Genomic DNA, 21,461 nt, shown 5'->3' with positions numbered 1-21,461 from the left:
TCCATAGCCCGCAAAAGGATCCGAAGTTGCATCAAGGTTGAGTAGTTTACTTAACGGAAGTGTTATTTCTGGATAAAAAATGTTACATCATGGAATTTGATACCAGACACAGTTACGGGCGAATAGAACTATATAAATGTAAATTATATAAATAAATAACTTTTCCACTAAATTAAATCTATTTAGTGCAGGTGTACTCTGATTACATAAATAAACAGCTTTGGAGTTGCGTAATGTATAAAACGTGTATCATACTTATATGTTGTAGGATTCATTTTGATTAACAACACATTACTTTGTATGTTACACGTTAGCATTATTATTATCATTACAATTTTTTTAATTTTCTCTTCAGAAGTTTCAAATATCCGTGAAGATGATTTATCTTCATAAAAAAAAAAATACTTGGTTCAAAAAAAAAAGCTTACTCTTGTTTTGAAATATTCAGTTCGAATTAATTTATAAAGTTCACTTTTGAGTATACAAAATACAACTTTAAAAAAAATTTTTTTTTTAATCATTTATCAATTTTTTATCACTGCATTTTTTGAATTAAACGGATCAAATTATCAAGCATGGATAGTTTATATATCTGCATAGGATGTTAATGTTTTTTTTTACGAATTTTTGCTACAGTTTGGAAACTTCAAGAATGTGTAGCTTTTTCCCCTTTTTTCGTAACAATCGTAACTTTATAAAACTCAGACAGAATAATGATCATTTTACCGAAAATTTCCTCCTAGTATCATAAACAGTGTTTAGAGTAAATTCTTTTTCCCTAAGACCAGAAACTATTGAATTTATGAGTCCACTCGGTCTTAAATTTCATTATTCCATTCCATTTTCTCAATTCGATTAATTTACACTTGAGAACGTCAGAATTATAAATTACACCTGACCCAACTCAACCGCGTCTTGTCATTATTTCTCTTGGGAATAATTCCTTGTACATTGCACCGTACATGCTTCATCCCCAGAGCATTTCTTCCATCAAGAAGTCTTTCGTCGAGTATTTTTTCGCTCTCAGCTCTGTTTATTATTCCGCTATGCGTAAGGCCACATAATAAAAACGGAGGATGAAAAATTTTCTTTACGAACGACTCACTGGGAATTATGCATAATTTTCCGGAATTGTTTCGCTAACTTGTTTGCATTTAATTATTTCAACGTCTATTCGCTTGGAAGTCAAACATCTTATAAAAAATTTTTCACGATAGATAATTGGATGTTTTATTAATATAAATGTTTCTTCAAATTTGAAGAGTTGGACTTTATTCAACGATTTTACAAAGCTTTTGTACAAGCATCTGGATTTGACAGTCAAAGAGAAAAAGGTCTTTTTGTGTGTTTGATAAAAAGTAGGCGAAAAATTTACGACTAGAAAAGTCGCGGTGGAAATAATCGTTCTATTTAGCTTTTTATTTCGCTATTTCTTCTTTCTCTGCACCGCGGAAAGAATGTGGAGGGCTGTGTGTGATTATGAACGTAATAGAAGTACTAGCAGTGTCAAGTCATCTATGTGTATGTAGGGAGTATTCGAGTGAAATGAACAATGAAAATGTACAAGTGTTATGGTTATTGAAGCTTCAAAAATAATTTTCCTGTCGTTTTAAATCCTGTGAAGTGGATCATTACAAGAACAAAAGATTTGCACGGACTAACGATTATTGCTTCAATGGGAGTACCTTATACATACACGCGTATTTTTAGTACGGATTTCTGTCTATGATTCATACATACACATATTATGTAAACAATTTTGTGGATCGGAAAATGTATGATATTAATTGAAAAAATTTGAATTATTTTCTGTTTTAACGTTGTTCTGCAATTTTTTAGTGAAAAAAAAAAAAAAATATTCTAATTCAATGATTAATTTATTTGATGACTATGTTCATACTTTAGAATGTTCTGATTCAAAAATTCCACCGATTTAACATAAAAAAACATCTTTTTCAACTATAGTTAAACAATTTATTACTCCCGCCATCTACTAGTACGCAATATAACATTTATATTTACAGAAGATAGATACAGAATGTGGATTGAAATGGAATGAAACTGAAATAAAGAGGATGTATTTGACACGCGTCGGTCTGCTTTGTTTAATCAAAACAAAATCCACTTTTACGGACGATCAAATTTAAAAATGTGCTTTTTTGTTATTGAGCTGTGTTTACTCGCGTTAATGCAAAAAAAGCACAATTTTTGAGAGCTTGAGAGCTTTAGAGAGGAACAAAAAATATAACTTTTATGACAGTGAAAATGGATTTTATAGAAATGTTATCGTAACAGCCTGGAAAATTAATTCAGTGGTGTGTAGACATAGATATATAAGACCAAAAAAATTCTTTTTGCACACATGTATTCTTATATGGATTAAAATAGATAAAAAATAAATTCGATAGATATATCCTTTTAGGTTCTTGAAAAATTATTGATATGGCGCCGTACTCACCAGCAAATTTATATTTATTGCCCTATTTGCTGGCAAAAAGTAAAATAAAAAAAGGTCATCAATGTTATAGGTTATTGTTGAATTCTTGGATCATTTCCAGGGTTTTCAGTTCACATTCAACAAACATGTATACACTGGTTCGACGAACTTAAAACTCTCAAACTGCTCTGTATGTGCTATCATATCATACTATATTTATGTCTATATATTCGAGAAAAGTCAGTGGAAATAGAAATAACAGGAACAAGTAATTCTCAAAAGTATCAGTCGTAAAATGAGATATTAAATTTTTATATAAATTGATTTTTAACATATCAGATAAACTTTTATTTGAATTCTACCATGGTTAACAAGATACCGTCGAATAAATCGATTTTAAACTCACGGAATTTAATTTTGCGCTTTTTGTGATTCTGCATATTCAGTTTTATTAAATCCGACAGAAAAGTTTTTTCATATATTAGAAAAGTATTTCATTTTTTTTTTTTATTTAATAAAAAATATCAAAGATGATAGGAAATAAGCGATATTTCATTTAATTTTCTATTTTATTTTATAAGACATTTTTGAAAATCTTCAAAAATACTGTTAAAATTTTTTTTTATCAATTCTTTGATCATCGATGCATAAAAAGCAACCCAACAGCCAAAAGATAACTCAGAAATCTTTCAAAGCTCCAAGAAATTCTTCGAAGTTTTATATCCGCATGAATTACCACATTTTTTGGACGTAAGTCTCTTTTTATCCGTACATAAAAAGAAGTTTACAACTCCTGCCATCAAATCGGACATTTTTGCATTCCATCAGCTCGAAAGCCTCAGAAATATCTGACGATAAACTTTAAATATTTATTCTATAAACCACCTGAAATAAAGTAACTGAAGCTGCCAGAAGATGGCCAGAAGACTGCCAAAAAATCCGTAACGACTTCGAAGGGCTATGGCTAAAAATATATATTTTTTGGCAATCACGTACTGTACGGTGATAAACTTGAACTAACCCTCGAACTTAAAAAACATAATTATCAATGATTAAAGCTAAAAATACTGAGTGGAAGCTGATCCTTGACCTCGATAATGATTTAAATTCTGTCTAATTGAAAGCTTGACGAGCAATTGTTGAAGAGATTGATAGTAGCACTCTTTACTATTTTCCATTGAATGTTAAAATTTAGTCAATGAAAATATAGAAATATTTATGAGTTTTAACAAAAGAGTGATATCGAGCGTGACGTGATGTTACTTAAATAAATAGAAGAAAAATTCTCAAGTACGCGAGTGTTCCAGTTTTCTTGGATCTCTCGTCGGAATAAAGAACCCAAAGAGACTAAGGTAAGAGCTTCGTCATTCTTCGTTCTGCTCTGCTCACAAGGGATTCTTGATTAAAAAAAAAGAAAATCATCACGATTTAAATACAAAAGGCCTCGGATCGTTATTTGCTATTTAATTTTGTGCGGGTGGAATTGAAAAAAGTTGGGCTTTAATTTGAAATTTTTGATACGATTTTTTTTCCCTCGTTCTATTTTTCGGTAAGTTAATATTAGAAACGAACTCGCTTATCAAAAGATTAAAATTTATGGGTTTAAAAATTTTTCAAAGACTTTTGATCAATTTTCTTTTTGTCCCACATAGAAAATAGAAAAATTAAAAACAGTCAAAGTTTGACAAGAAAATAAAAAATGCTTATTTTTATAACTAGGCTAATGATAACTGTCATAATATTTTGATTTCCGAAACTTTTTCTCGTCTTTCTCTGACATCTTTGATATCGATGCTAGTTTGTCAGTGTCACTCATAAAAAGCTTTTGTTTTTGACTGAAATAATTCTTCAAGCTTAACGTAAGCTCTCATTTAAAATCCACATTTATTTATAAACAATACACCCTGGCATTTGGGACAAGACAGATTACAAGTGACATAAGGCAAGAGTCCAACGGGAAATCATAATAAAAAAATGACTAACGGAAGTTGAGAAGAAGAAAAATAAGAACCGGGTATATAGAAGTTTAAAAAACTCTTTACTCAACTTTGCCAGCATCGAACTTATATTATTTTTATACTTGGCATCTGTATCCATATCCGCGACATTTAGGGTGCTGTCATTGTTCATTACCACCCATTGCTCGAGATTCCAAGTAAGATTCTGTCAGGATCAAATTAATGAAAAGAAATAAAAGTATCGAGTTGAGACTTGAATTCTGCTGATAATGAATGATTGCAAGGCATTGGCACTTGCTTGTTAATGTGTGTTTTACTGTAATAGGTGTATTACATTACGTATGTACTGATTGCAAGTATATTCGAGAAACAAAGGAATAAATTAAATACGAAGATTACGTACTAGTTCCACGTAGTGACGACAAGTATATTTGAATCTTATATTATATTCTTTCCTTACTTCCTGTCATTTCTATTGTTTATGACTTTTAATACGCCTTGAATGGTCCTTACACGTAAAGTCGCCACTAATTACATGATGTATTGCGTAAAATTGTAATAACAATTGGAAAAATATTCTGGTCGCTGTTTAATCAATGAATAGTGAGAAAATTTTGAAGGTAAAAAATTTTTCAAAGTTTCAAGTTGAAATTTTAGGCAAAGTATTGAAGATTAATCAAGAGGAAAAATTTTTTTTTAAATTATAGTGTTAAGTTTTTGGAAATTTCTGTATTGATTATGATTAACAGTGATAAAGTGAAGTAAATTTGGTAAGTAGGAGTTGATGTAGGTACAAGATGAAAAAAATTCGACTAGACAAAGAAATTAAGTAAATAGAGAGTTGAGTTCTGAGTAAATATGAGATATTTTATTCTGGTAAAAAAAAAAACTAGGTAAAAAATTTCCAGGGAGGATTAAATTTATCTCGGCCCGGGACTTCGTCCTCGTAAGCTCAAGTTTTGGCCTCGACCCACCATACCAAGTACTGCTCCCTATTCACCTTTGAGTAATCACCCACACACAATACACCGACCCTATTTCTGTCTGTTCTATTCTTTTCTACGACCACAATCCAACTTCTCCTTAGGTGCTTAAAAACTCCTGAGAAACTACTATATCACGATATACACATTTAAGACACGACGAAAAAGGACACTACGATAAAAGCATAAAAGAAAATGAGCTATAAAAGTCCAGCACGTACGGTAGGAACCTCAAGTTAGAGAAATAAAAAAAGTAAAATAAAACCCGGTGAGATAAATAATCCCAGAGAATAGTTTGTCAACTTTGGCTAATGGGTAATTGTCAATAACTATCTAAGAACGGGTTTTTGCAATAAAGTTAATAAGTATTACGATAATAAAGGACAATGGAAATTTATTTCAGATGTAATATTTTTTGTTTGCTCAAATATTTTTTGTTGAGCGTTATTAATGGGAAAGATAAAGAAAATTTGTCTAGAGGCTTATGCTCAGAGATTACTTGAACCAAATCGATAAAGTTGCGCGGCCAGTCGACAATTGTCGAGTCAGATGATCGACACGTGTTTATATATGTTTACGTAAGTGACATACTGACGTATTGGTATATATAATGGAAAATGATTAAAATCTTACGGAAGTTAGATAGGTGTGGTTACTTTATCGTTATCCAGGTTTTTAGGGCAAATTTATTGATCCCGCATTTGTATTACCTGCCTATATAGCTATAATGATGTATAGATAACTTTATTAGTATTAGTACAGTAGAGATAAAAATAATAAACAAAATTAGTGTCGTTAAATATTAATGCTGCATTGATTTAGCATTTATTAAGTTTTTAACATATTTTGCATTTCAATACTCGCTTACGAGGTTAAGAAAAAACTTCCTTGAGTGCTAAAGATGCTTCTTGGGTACATTGAGTTGTTTAGTACCTCGCAAAAGTCTTTGAAGGATTGTTTTGATTGAAGATAGCAAACTGATGTATAGATTTGATGAAAAGAATTTTATCTCGATAATGATAAGGATGATTTAATATGTGCGGTAGGTAATAAGGCAGTAAAAGTGTTTTTAGTGCCTATTAGGGATACTTTCATCATTTTATAGCTTTGTATTATTTTTATTTAAGGGCATACCTTTGGAAATTCCTTTGGCATTTTGAATAAAAAATTTATTCTTGAACCAAAAATTTAAAATTCTTAAAGAAAAAATGAACTTATAATTAATATGAGAAACAAATAAAGTTTTTGGACCAAAATGAAACCACAAAAAAGCATAAATTATACATTTTTAGGGACTCCCTAACTTGAACTGAAATATAGTAACTTAGTTTCCAAGTTTTACAATCACAGATTTACTCTCGAGACGCTTAAATTCTTACAATAAAATATGAAAAGAGGCTACAATGATTTAATTAAAATAAACTTTTGGAATACACTATACAAATTGAAAAAAGCGATGACGTAAATTTATAAATAAAACAAATCTCAGTGATTAATGAATCTCAAGGTTAGCCTTGCGATTGTTGGCAAATAATAAAATAAAAACGCGTGAAGAATATTACTTTGGTATGCATTTAATGATAACATTTTAATTCCAGTATTCATATGATACAAACGCGGAAAAATATGTGCAGTAACACGAAGAAAAAAAACTGAGTAAAAAAGTAAAAAAGAAGCAACACTCGGTTAGCTCTCGTGTTGTAAAATGAGTCACAAAGAGTTCATACATTAATAATATATATTCTTTTGAACGCGATGAGAGAAAAGAGGGGTTGAAGGCCGAGGAAGGCAATAAAGTCAAGAGCATGGCATACATATGCCGGGTAGGCTATATATACATGCTCTTTTCGCGATACGAGACTTTTGATGCTTTTTTGCTTTTTTAAATAATTTAATTTATCACAGAATTATTTCAACTGTTTTTAATCTTTAAGCAAAATGATCCGTCTCACCCCACAGCCATCACTGGCACGGGCACGCTCGGGGGTATATTTCACGTCATAACGTATCACCAGGCTTGACTTTAAATTGAATTGGACACGATACAAAAAATATAAGAATCATCCACGAGGATTTTATCGGGTCTACCTCCTCTGATTGTACCTCGAGCACATAATACGAATACTATACCAAGAATAGGGATCGTAAAGTCCTGTAGATGTATCAAGGTGTAAGATTATGTCGATACGGACGAGCATGATCGATTGACACGAACTCGACTCTCCACTAGGCAAGTGTGTTCTCCTATTTCAGAGAGTAGAATACGCTGGATAGGGATAGGAATAGCGAGACACTCAGAAGTCGAGAATTGTCGGTAGGGTTAGGTCGTCGTTGCGTCACAGAATACTAGTGTGGGGAATATGGACGATCGATATTATATAGGTATATATATATATATATATATATATATATATATATATATATATATATATATATATATATATATATGTCGTCATACATGCTTCAGTATATATCTAACTACATATATAATGCCTACATCCATCCATACATAAATATATACCATTCATCGTTTACATCGAGGCTACTTACTTATTATAATTGATATTTATTGATTTAATTTTCTGATTTTCGATAAAATGCCACCAGGTTATTTTGCACTGCAAAAGATCTGAGTTAAATACTTAAATGTCACAGATTAATTGGAAAATTTATCTAAAATTTATGCAAGCTTTATAATTTATGATACTTTAAATTTAAAAACAATTTTTTGTTCCAAAAATCATTATTTTAACGAAAAAACAAATTGTTTTTTATCAAAAAAAAATTTGTACACAATGATGTTTAAATTTTACTCTAGATTTTTGAGTCATTATTGGAGAAATACAATTTAAATTATGTAAAATTTATAATTTAAAATTTAACTATGTTCAAAAATATTTTTTTTAATCAAAAATGGTTATTAATTGGTTGTTTCCTATCAACTATATTCATTAACTGGCTATTCCAATTTAAAATACGCGCGCTTATCGGCGCGCCATCTATGTACGTCATTTTCCGTGTTGCCAACTTTTTAAACAGACGAAGAAATGTAAATATTTTGTTTTAATATTTATTATTGAAAATTTAAAATTTTTAACACAATTATTTAATCAATTTGAAAATATTTAAGTAAAAAAAAATTTTTGCTTCAATTTTTAACCTCATTTTTCTACGATTAGAACTCTGAAGTATATTTCACTCAAGAGATATTGAATGAATAAAAAAATCCTTCAAGTTTTTTAGCACAACTATAAATCAATCAGTTCTAGGCATTTGTTATCCTCAGAATTGTTTAATAAAAATGTAGAACAGATGCGACATTTTAGGTCATATCACTGGCGCAAGTTATTGCAATAACGATGATGATCGAGTGGATACGGTATCAGAAGCTCAGGGACAATATCCTATTGAATTCATTTCTCTTGAGCCTCAATCAAGAGTTTGGTATAAAAATACACATACGATGATATCGGATAATAATTGAACGAATGTATCCTTATATATATGTAGTTTCATTTTCAGTCCGTCCGTTAGTGCGGAGTTTTTGTATATGACAAAAAAAAAAAAAAAAAAAAGTTTATCTCCTATCGTGTATTATCCAGTAAGTAATCTATTCATTGGATTTTCATTCAATCCCTTCTTTTGATGGGCACGTTCACCTATCGGGGACGCATTATTGTCACGAGATGCAAAAGCTACTCTGCAGAAATAAAATGCATGTCTGATATGTGATAAATGATGCAGTAAATGCCAAAGGCTATCGATTTAGCAACACCAGTAATTTTTTGCTCAGGATATATTATTGTTTCCGTCTTTCTGACAGTTAAATCCTATAAATTTTTCTTGGACTTTCTGTATAGCAGGCTTTTATGGAAATAGAAAGATTTATTTCATAAAGACCGGGAAAAAAACGGGAGTATTGTAGACGTAGGTATTGTCATTAGAATGATACTCAGTTACCGTGAAAAAAATCTATCTAAATTATTATAAAAAGCGTATATTTATATTCCTGTAAATAATAATAAAAGTGAAGTCTAAGCTACGTATTTTATGACCTTGTAAAACTTGGGTTTATATATATTTTCTCTTTTTTCGAATAAACTTTATAACAATCACTTTTTGTGAACTACTTTCAACTTTTAAACATTCAACTTCTTACGAACAATGTCGGGATAATAGATTTATATACTTTTAACGGAATTAGTAAATAATTAATTTTATTTAATTGAGAAGTTATAAGTACGTAAGATTTTTGATAAATCTCTTTTTTTTCTTAATTTTATTTTTGTAAAATAGAAATCTTAAATTTTAATTAGACAAGTATTTTTTAAGTTCTACGCAAACTTGTTAAGCCAAATTGCTGCAAACATTAAAACGTCTTTTTTTTAAATTAGTGAGCAAGATTTTACAAAAATTTTTCATCCGATCAGTCTCAAATTTTTACACAATTTTATTAACCACATTTTTCAGTAACTCAAAAATAAAAAATATTTTTTACCATTTCTTATAACTTCTCAATAAAATTTGATAAATAACCACACTCACCTTTCGATCTTATCCATACTCGTAGGATGTTGTAGAATAGTCTGCTGCCCAGTCATTTCGACGACACATTGTGTGCCGAGCTCCAATTCTGCAACAAATAAAACCACAATTAAACACAAAATTCATCATCTGAACTGGAATATTGGACATTTCAGGAAGAAAACAATGTTTGTAGTAGATAAACCGGCTGGAGACGGGAACGGATTAATGGAGGCAATTAGCATGAAATCAATTACTCAACAAAGGATACTGTGTCATAGGTATTTTGTGACCGAATATATATCTGTGAAAATGGCGGACTAGAGGCCATTCTTGTATATTGGATACTGGATACTGGAACTATGAGACAGATTAAACTATTAATATTCTATTCAAAGTGTAACGAAGGCACGTGTAGACGCGTAATCATATCAAGTGCTCCTGGCATGCCAAATAGACCTTAATGTTGTTTAAACACGGTCAACTCTTGTACTGTTTCAGGATCGATGGTAATTACAATATAGAAAGTTCATTACCGATTGCGACATCTATTTTCGCACTATCAACTCTCACTCAACTTGTGGATTAATGGCTAACCAGTAATTAGAGTCAAAATAATACATGTAAATAATTTTTTTTTTTTTTTCACATGAGTGCAGTTGCAGCAAAAAAAATTGGTATATTCTTAAAAAAAGGTCCTTTGATCCAAATCTTTCTAACTGGTAGTCTGAGAACATATTTATTAGAGCATCTGACGTATAATCGGGAGGTCCGGGTTCGATTCTCGGCTTGGTTCCAAGCCTCAAATTTTTTAAAGATGATCTTAGATTTCAATAAATAAAAACGTTTTCAATTATTCGTCATTATCATAAAATTCACTTGAAAATAGTACATTCGTATAAATATCAAGAGTATTAATATATTTGTATAAAGTTTAAACAATCGCGCCTACTTAATGATTTACCCAAACACTTTCATTTGTCTGGCTGTAGCTAATTCAATAGCGTTAAGATTTTCAATTGTCTGCAACAAGACTAATCTGCATTTTTATGTACGTACTTAGTTGGTATAATAGATTTTGAAATAGTATACAGTAGAGATAAAAGAAAAGAAGGAGGTGATATACGGCGAGAAAGGATCTGACGACAATAGACTCGCTTTAGATCTGTGTATTGTGTAGAATTCGCTATCTCTCATGTTAAAATGATTTCGAGAAAAAATTCAAAGTAGCTTATACTATTTCTGCGCGATAGCGATAACGTTAATCTTATTTAGTCACAACAAAAAATAAAAATGAAGATATGAATATTAATACGAATATGAGTAGGAGCGCTAACACGAATACCATCAGAGTAATGAGAATTTTGGGGATATTTGATACGGACGAAAATTTTGATGGGAGAATATGAATTTTAATTTAAAATATTGCGCATAACTTCACCGCAAACGCTTTGAATTTTTTCACAAGAATTTAACGAAGCAACGCTGTAAGCAAAGCATTGTAATATAGCTTGTGCAATATTACAAAGAACGCTTGATGAACATAACTGGAGCATTAGATTGATTTACTTTGATACCCTGATAAAAAATGTAATTGAATTTTAAAATTTGCCAATATCAGTTAATCTCCTTTTACACGTCGTTATAAAATTCAAAAACTCATTATGCTGACGTTATTCATGTTGCGATAGCTTTTACTTTGGATTATCTGGAATAGAGTTGAGCCCGATTGGCCCCAGTCGGGATTCGATCTCGGTCCTCTGTGTATAGAACATTACCGTCACTACCACAATTGCCTATTGCATCTGTATGAATGGCATGCTATTGGAAATTGCTATTCGAATAGACGTTTAATTAAAATCAATTGGATAATATAATTCCGGCCTTTTTATACCAATAATATTTTGTCAAAAAGGTCAAAAATATATGGAAAAAAATTTTTGATTCAAAATTTTTAACAATCTAAATTATAAATTCTAATCATTACAAAATTTTGCAATAAAAGAATACTGAAATTTTTTTTTTTTTTTTTTTAAAAAAAGATTGAAGAATTTTTTATAAATTTTTGACTGGTAAAAAAACTAAATTATTGTAAAATATTAATTCTCAATAATTAATTAAATACAGCCGTCACGTTTTACATTATGTAAAAAAATGAAGTACAGAATAAAAGTTATCCAAAGTCTCAATATTTTAATTATAAAAAATAATTATAAGCTACTTTGCATCAGGAAACAATTAAAAGTATTAACAAAAAGAATCTCAGTATAATCCAAGCGTTTTTACAACGAAAGATTTAATATTCTTCTTATTAAAACTCAATTTCATCAGCGACGCGCATTTATATTAATACTTATGTAAATTTTTTTAATTACTATTATTGCTATAAAATCCAAAGACTATACAACTACACACTTTCTTTTTCTATTTTTCCACTGTTCCTTAAATAGAACCTAGCGCATTGAAACTTTTTTAAAAGTGAGAATAAAAGGGAAGTGATGTGAATTAAAAAAAATAATCTCAGAGATGTGGAACATTAACTTGATTTTTTGTAGCAAAGTTACAACCCAAGTTAAAACAGGTAAAAAAAAAAAAAAAAAAACGGGATTCTTTTTTTGTTCAGTAACCGAAACCTCCCTCGAGAGAGAGCCCCCCCCCCCCCCAGGTGGTTGTTATTCTGGCTCACACACTAGTGGTCAGTGCACTGTAGCTTTTACTCTGCATAACACAGTGTGTAGTACTATATAATACTGACCAGCAGAAATTCCACAGCAAATCGGACCTTAGTAAATAATTTATAATTTATGCATGATGCACACTGCCGTAGTAACATACATCACATCGAATATCACATTTATGTTATAGTTGTACTATTTTATAGGGAAGATATAGAGCAGATAAGAATAGTTGAGAATGCCACTGTAACTACACATACGCGGTAGGAAATAAATACAAGTAAGGCTAAAACACAACACGTGTTAGCAATATGTATATATTAAAGTTAAAGAGCGTGCATATGACTAAAATTAAAAGCCCATTCAAGAACAGCTGCTGATAAACTCATACTCAATGTCGCTTAGCTGAGTCTTAGAGATGTCAGTTTATGTGTGCTATATTGTGTTATATGTTATAAGTTATAAGTTATATGTTATTTGCACTTTCTCGGAACTTATACTATTCGTACTGTCAGTCTGACGCATACTACGCCTTCACGTGTCTATGAATCACATTCTTAATTCATTTCTGCGTTCAAATACTGATCTTTACTTATATTTTGTGAGATCAAGCATAGAGTTCAATTATTTGCATACCGCAAATTTTTTTTTTATCAATAATGTACATAAAAACAACTTTCTTGACTTTAGAATAAATTTTGTTGACTTAAAAATTTATTTTATGAATGTGTTGATTGGAGTAATTTTTTTTTTTTTTGAGTGAACGCGCCAAAATTTGTGTTTAAATATTTAAATAAGGCAATGTGATGGAATAAAATTTTCATTTTTTTTTTAGATTTTAATATGAGCTATTATTTTTATAACTTTGATAAAAGAATCATCGTTTTAAGGTAGTTTTGTCGATACTTCAAGAGTCAAATGTCAAACACAAAGTCTCGTTTGTTTTACGTATATGGTAAAAGAAAAAAAATTACATTTTGTACTGTAACATAGCGCTTTAAAAAAAGAAACTGAAAAATGGCAATTTCACTTCTGCAAAGTTGTGTTTTTTTTTTTTTTTTTTTTTTTTTAAGGCAGTAAAATTTCAGAAAAATTATTGCTAAATGTAAAAATTTTAATATTTTTTTTACTGATTCTGCGCAATTCCTCAAAAATTCAGTGAGAATATTATTTTACCCTACTAATATATCAAATTTCATTAAATTCCCGAGTAACTTTACGACCTTGTATGAAATAAATTTTTTAATATTAAAAAAAAAATTAAGAATTTTAATTTTATTGAACTTTATGGAAATTAAAAAAATTTTTCTGTCTAAATATAAAATTATCTATTTCCGTCTTTCCTCAGTGAGAGTATTTTTAAAAATTTTCTAAATCTTTTCCAGTTACTTTTATACTCGTCTGTTTATCATTCCCAAGATCATTTAAAGAATGTTTGAAACTAGTTAAGCCTCATTTAAAGAATGTGTGATGTTTTCACTGTCGTAACTTTTTTTTTATCTAATTGATCTATTGTATAAAGTAATATATATAATCATACATCTAAATAGATATAAGATAAAATAAATAAATAAATTTACAAATTAAATTTTAATTGAAAAAAAAAAAAAAAAAAAAAAATAAATAAATAAATTTAATAAAAACTCCGAATGAAAAATAGAAAAATTTCTAATCCCTTATTAAAAAATTTACGTTGCATTTTAATTGTTATTTTTCATCGCTTCTAATTGAACCATTAAATAAAATTATATCTTACAATAAATTATTAATGAAACTAATTTTCTATTAAAAAATCTCGAGTTTTAAAAATTGAATTTTGCTCAATGGTCACAAAGAAATTATTAATTAAAATTAATTAAGTGTCGGAAAAAAACGAATGAATTTATTATCAAAAGTTATGAACATAAAGAAATGTATTTACTAAATAAATATTGAACTAAACATACGTTAACTTTCTGAATAAAAAAAACAATTAAATTCAATGCATATATTAACTTGAAAAGGAATAAACTGACGATTCACTTTATTATGTTTAATACCTGCAATTATCGCATGCGCACTTATCATTCAAATTATACGCATTTAATTATAAAACCTCTACGCTATTCAACAAAAAGAATTCATTTAATCTCAAGCCAAATTTCTATCATAATTAAAAATTACAAATAAATTTTTAATTAAAAAAAATTTTTAAATTACAAAAAAAATCAAACTCATTTAAGTTTAAAATTTATAATAAAAAATTTATAAGTCCTTAAAAAATAAAACGTTAGGAGGTTCAATTATAAATCAATTAATTTATTATTCATAATTATCGCCGCCGTTTCCAAGGTCGTGAAGCTATGTATATGTATAAACTAATACAATAACGATAACTTTAATCGATTTTATTAATTGACATTCTCTCGATAAATTTTCTCGATAAAGCGGATAACCCTCGTCTTAATCTGCATAAATTTATAAATTTTGCGGAAAGTAATTTTGAGTATTATTTAAAGCAACAAATGATGATAATCATATAATTAAAATTCAGGAAAATAAACAAGAATTTAAAATAGAAAATCAACCTAGTGTTAACTTAGTTGCTGTTGCTGGTAAACATAACATAACCCAACGTAGTACGTAGCAGTATTAGTTTTAGTAACAGTAACAGTAACAGTAGCAGTAGTATAGCTTTCTCTAGAACGAGTTGAGTCTAGAGCCCCTTTTCCCGGATCGATAAAAGACCCAGCACAGCACAGAGCTAGCACACTGAGTTTAACGCGTATCTCCACTCTCGTCTCTATTCGTGGGCGTGAAAAACTAAGTTGTATGCGCGACATGACGACCAATTTATTATAAAATTTTACCATATTCATAAATATAACTATAACTATTCTTCTTTGGGTTATTCAGAGCTATAACCCACAAACCAGACTCTTTTATTATTCCTAAAATGACAAAACTTTTATCATTAGTAACAAAAATAAATTTTATAATTATTTCTTCTTTCCTACTGCATGACGTCTTCCAGAGCGTATTTATCCTCTGCAGACACAGACTCATGAAAACAATTTTAATTAATTTCCTCAGTTGATACAATGAAGAAAAGTCTAGTTTATTTATAAATTTGCTTCATATTACTTAACCTGGGAGGTATAATCTGAGATTCTATACACTTATTGCCGAGAGGATGTCAAGCATGACAAGAAAGTTCATTCATGATTACTATAGGTTTAATGGCTTTTTTAAATTATTAATACTAACGGTATAACATAGAAAACATATATTTGTACCGGAAGATAGTGTTTACTGGGTAATTGATGAGTGAGAAGACAACTATAATCTCCGGCATAATTATATCTTTGTTAATACCGAGGTATCTTCGGTTTATTTTGATAAAACCAGTAATTGTAGATTTTTAACTCTATTTAGATCGCTAATTAAATGTTATTGATTACTAATTATTATCTTTTCCAAAAAGAAGTTCAACTAGAATAATTGAAAATTTTTTATCACCCTTTTTTTAAACTTTCTGCCATAAAAATTAATGATTTTTTAAAAATCGTGTGTCAAAATTTAAATGACATTTAATTCTTTTCGCTTATTTTGCTATTTGAAGACTATAATTTATTAATGATAATTATTTTTTATATTTGTTTTATTCTCGCGGTAGTTTTATCCGTTGTTTAGACAGCTAAATTTATTGCCTCTCTGCACGATATAAAAAATAATTGGTTGATAAATTTACGAAGAAAAGTGAGAAAACTGAATTAATTTGTTCGTTCTCACTGGTATGAGAATAAATCAAATAAAACTCCGTGTCGCATCGTTTAACGATAGAAGTGTGTTAATTGCACGTTCTCTACAATCCAGGACACTTAATGTTCATATATATATATTTTTATATGTATATATATAGTAACATACACGGCAAGTTATGCACTCATCATCTTCGGTCACGCGTACTCGAGGAAGCGTGCTGGCCACACACGTACAATCTATAATACTCCAGAACAATATATAACGCTGGTGCAATTGGCCAATGACTTTAGAAATGGAAATTAATTAATGTAAACGGAAAATTACTTGCTATTTCCTAGAAAGAAAAAGTAACTTGTTAATGTCAGAGTAATAACTTAAAAATTAATGGAATTTAAGAGTTGGCGAAACGCGATTATATGAGTTTGATTTATATTAATACTTCGTCCGAGTTTCTAATATTTAGAATTATTTAATAATAAGTTATAGAATTAATTTAAAGCTTAACTTCCGGATAATTTTATTTTTAAACTTTTTGAGCCTTCAAATTAATCAAAATCACAAAAGTAATTAAAGAAATCATTAAATGTCGTAAATAGAATTTCATGCTTGAAATTTGAGCGTTTAGAATTCAATAAATCAGCAAACAGTAAAACGACAAGTGAATTATAAAATTTTAGCACCAGAGAATCGATAATAAATTTTATTATCAACTCACGGTTAGAAATAATTTATTTAAAAAAACTGTGCTTTATATTTCAGCGATGATGAAATGAAAATGAGAATTCAAAATCCAAAACTCAGTTTAAATAATTTTCACTCAAAAAAATAATTTAAATAAATTTATGTCTTTTATCTCAGCTAATAGTTGTACTAGCATACTCTATAAAAATACATCTAAGATTATTTTTTCACAAGCCTGTCAGCGAGAATGATGTAGTAACACGAGCCTCATATACTCACTGCAGAGAAACTACACTAAATATAAATACAAAATGTACATTATTTTATTGGTAGAAAACTTAAAAGATGAAAATAAAAATAAAAATAATGCTTTATTTTTATCCGCTTTAATAACTAAGAAACTTTCTTCGCTCTTACGATGATTCATTAAGTATTTTTTAGACTTACAATTTCGAGCTCACGCAAATTCTAAATAAATTAACCGATAATTATGTTTTATTCTTTAAAGAGGGAACATTTGTACAATTAAGTCGTTTAAATAATCCTCCTAACTTTAGCAAACTTGATAAGATAAACCAAATGATATTTACTCCGACTTCAATCGTAACTTTTAATAAACACTCAATTCTTATAATACATAGTCGTTGATTATTATTAATTATTTATAAACAAATAAAGAAGAAACATGACACCTAGACCCCACCGAGGGAATAATGCTCGTTAGATATTACTCAGTGAACGGAGTCTTGTGGTTACACACATATCACCTTCTCTATTTGTTCAATGTTCACTCACATACACGCTCAACATTAAATTACACATGTATATCAATATTGTTATTATCAGTATTAGCATGAATGCAAGTATCATAACACCAATAATAATAATAATAATAGTTACAATAATGATTATAGCATATCTAGTTCTTACTAATCCTAATGTATAAGTATAACCATTGCATCTTTTGTCACGCGGTTAAAACCAGCGAATGTCAGTCTAGTAACAGATGCTAATTGCGCTCTAGTACTTTCGAAGGTTCATCTAACAAATAAAACACTTTACTCGCATTGTATGAGTTGAAGACAGATAAAAAATTAAAGATGAAAAGAAGACAAATAATTCCCAGCACAAACATACAATGTGTCAAACGTGTTTTACTATTTTTAAACAAAGATAAGAGCTTACTTCTTTGCTCACGTTGCTTACATACCTATTTAACAATTTAACACTGAACAAAATCACCCGGTATATAGCGAAAGTTGTAAAAAATTGTTGATTACTGGTTTTATCAAAATATTTTCCTTGCATAACTATTCATCATTTCTATTACCTGAAATACTACTTGAAGAATATTTAAATTATTACCTGACAGTTTTTTTTTTTTTTTATAAAAAAAAATATGCATACAAAATTTAAAACTTGTATGCTAATTTTATAAATAATTTATTGTAAAAATTTATTTTATTGAATATTTGTGTGAATATTTGAAGTGAATAAAAAATTCTGGAGTATTCTATGATACTAAAAGCAGAAATTTGACAGTTTTTAAGATTTTTTAACAAATAAATTATAAAAAAAAAAATTTATTCAGCAATTAAAAACGATTGGAGTTTTATTTAATTTTAAAAATAATTTATTTATTGAGAAAATCTTAAAAATCAGATGTCTGGTGATTTGAAAATAATATTTTCAGATGTCTGATTTAAAAAAAAAAAAAAGTATTTTTTAATTAAAAAATTAATCACGTTAGTTTTCTTTATCTGGAAAAATGTGTCATCACAGATAAGAAGAAAAGAAACGATAGATGACATTTTATCAGTTGGTAAATAATTTTTAGTCAAAAAGAAGAATTAAATGAGCAAGTGAGTAAGTAATATAAGTGAATAATTAAATGGGTGAATGTATGTAGATATATGTATGTATATATTAATTTTGCATTACCTCGACGATTGAATGGCCTAACTCGTACGGCAACCTTTATTTTATCCGTAGCCATGATTCACACAATACGCTCACAATATCAATAAAATATATGTATTGATATTAATATCTAAAATAACAATAATATTAATAAATATATATAATAAAATAATAAAACAAAATCACAATAATAAAAACAGCGAGATGTTTAACTTTAAACACACTGTCTTGTTAATCACATTATTATTTTTACGTCGCATTATTTATTAAAAACTTCAAAGTCAACCCATACCTCAGCTTTTCATTTTATTTTTACGGTTTCCGATATTTTTAATTATTTATATTAACAACGGTTAATTGTTGTTCAAAGAGCAGCACTACGACGTCTAACCGTGCTCGTGACACACTTCGCCATATTGCTTTTGGATGAGATATTGCCCGATGCCCGTGCCCCGTGCGTCAACTTGCTGGTGGTTGCTTGCTTTACTTGTGTATCACTAACACTAGTGTGGGCAGTAGACTGTAGAGGAGTACAGAACTGAAAAGCGGAGAGATATAATATTGCTGGTAGATGGTGCCTACAAAACTACCGAGAGACTAACTAGCGCCAGCACCAGTCAGTCCGGTCTTTTCTTCACTAATGATAATCCGGATTCTCGACCGCAGACATGGTGCGCCACTTGCTCATTGGCTGAGCCTATATTAGTTTGCATTTTTTACGCTCGCGTCGCCACTCTACGGACTGTCGCTTCTCTGGCGTCTATCCTTTTGCCAGTAATAAAGTTATTCCTTTGTTTTTAATTGTAAGGAAGAATTTTTAAATAATTCGAAGTTATTTGAAATAATTCAAATAAATTAGAATTTGATAGAAATTATAATGAAGAAAAAAAAAATTATTAAAGAAGTGAGAAGATATTTTAAAAAGATTTTTTATTCACATGTGCATCCGGCGTTCAAAGGTTAGAATTTTTTTTTGTCGTAAATTTTAATAGAATTTAAGTATTTTTAAGATTTACAAAAAAAATAATTATCCTAAAATCAATAAACAATATTTTTTTGTTTTGTTTAAAAATTAAATTACTTGACAAATATTTTTATAAAATTACATCAGAAGTTATGACGCATAAAATTTTTTTCTTTGTTAATAAATTCTAAACATTGACGATGATGATAAAATTAGCCGACATTTTTAATTTTGCTTAATTTATTAAATTTATTAAATTAGAAGTAAAAAAATTTTTTTTTTTAATTGCATTTACAGCTTTTTAAATTTTTTACAAATGAAATTAAAAAAAAAATTTTTTTGCAAAACAATTATCGAACAATTCAAAAGAAACAATCACATTTTTGAGGTTATCCAAGGCTCAGTGGTTTTTTTTTTTGAAAAGATAATTTTTATTTTGGCATTAATACAAGTTTGGCTTATTAAGTATAAAAATTACATTAAAAACTTAGTATATATTTCTTAAAGATATTTAACAACTGGCTATAACATGATAGCATCTCGTTGTATACAATAATTGTCTTAAATAAAATAAAACTTAAATATTTTGATATGTCTTAAATTTAGATTTTTAACACTTAATGGTTAGCAAGAAGATATTTGGTAGATGTTAAAATTATGTTTTTAAAAATACATCTGTAGTTAAGAAGGCTCAGTGGTCTAGGGGTATGATTCTCGCTTTGGGTGCGAGAGGTCCCGGGTTCAAATCCCGGCTGAGCCCACTTTTTGGGATTTTTTGAACCTGGTCCAAAAAAAAAATCGCAAATCTTGGCCATTTACTTTTGAAATTAACCAAAAAAATGAATTTTTATTGAAAAATTGATACTATAAACAGTAAAACTAGCAATATTTCTCTTGTGATTATGACTTTGTACCAAGACAATGTTGTCAGGAGCTGCTGCTATCTATAGGAAACAATTCTAAGTATACAATAAAGAAAATGAAGAACATCAAAGTAGGCCACTCTTGTTTATTTCCATTACTCATTAATTTTATTTCAAGCATGTGAGTTAGAGAACATATGACGCATTTTGGGATGAAGACAATTCGCCCCCGATAACTCATCTTCGACAAATCATCTTCTCTGGAGTGGGAACAACATTCCTACAGTTGTGCTAAAAAACCTGCTCGAGGATAAAAATCCCGAATTGTCGCAAAGCTATAGCCCGATCAGCCTCACCAGGAGCATTAGAGAAATTGTCAAAAGACGTATCAATAAACAGCTAGATGTGGCCGATAAAAAAATTCATCGTAGATAATCAATTCAGTTTCACAAGCAATCATGCCACTTGGGAGTTATTTTTGATCACTTACTCCACATAACTAAACATCACCAAGCACAGCGGACAAAAGCCAGAAACGCTATCAGAAACAATTCTAGAATATTCTAGAACAGAAATATGTGCGTCAAAGCGAAGCTGATCTACTGCGAATTACTCATGAAACCCTTGATCACATACGCTGCAGCAGGCAATACGGAATAGCCAAAATTCTAAACTTCTGACTCTTTCAGGACAAGTTTTTTTTTACACGGGC

General features: G+C 29.3%; 1 protein-coding gene and 1 non-coding gene across 7 annotated transcripts in view; one reads left to right on the top strand and one right to left on the bottom strand.

The window, feature by feature from the left end:
• Nucleotides 1–19,371, bottom strand: part of LOC141536693 (kinesin-like protein KIF13A) — a 48,274-nt gene extending 28,903 nt beyond the window's left edge. For 3 of the 6 annotated variants that reach the window (XM_074257391.1, XM_074257393.1, XM_074257394.1), the window contains exons 1-3: nucleotides 19,215–19,371; nucleotides 18,944–19,052; nucleotides 9,924–10,011 (exon numbers count right to left, since the gene is read on the bottom strand). In XM_074257391.1, the coding sequence (XP_074113492.1) occupies nucleotides 9,924–10,011; nucleotides 18,944–18,998 (143 nt within the window). In that variant the 5' untranslated portion in view covers nucleotides 18,999–19,052; nucleotides 19,215–19,371. Of the gene's footprint in view, nucleotides 1–9,923; nucleotides 10,012–18,943; nucleotides 19,151–19,214 lie in introns of those variants that run through there. The other 3 variants (XM_074257395.1, XM_074257397.1, XM_074257392.1) reach the window with 2 other exon arrangements.
• A 1,203-nt stretch (nucleotides 19,372–20,574) lies between these two features.
• On the top strand, nucleotides 20,575–20,646 carry Trnap-ugg (transfer RNA proline (anticodon UGG)). The gene has a single exon. It is a non-coding gene; the product is annotated as a tRNA-Pro (tRNA).
• Nucleotides 20,647–21,461: the final 815 nt, after the last annotated feature.

Source organism: Cotesia typhae, unplaced genomic scaffold, assembly GCF_013202065.1.
Source record: "Cotesia typhae breed Kobodo isofemale line unplaced genomic scaffold, CoteBio_Ctyphae scaffold_152, whole genome shotgun sequence".
NCBI classification, from domain to species: Eukaryota; Metazoa; Arthropoda; class Insecta; order Hymenoptera; family Braconidae; genus Cotesia; species Cotesia typhae.
The sequence above is the reverse complement of the archived record's forward strand: the minus strand, read 5'-3'. Positions and strand labels throughout refer to the sequence as shown.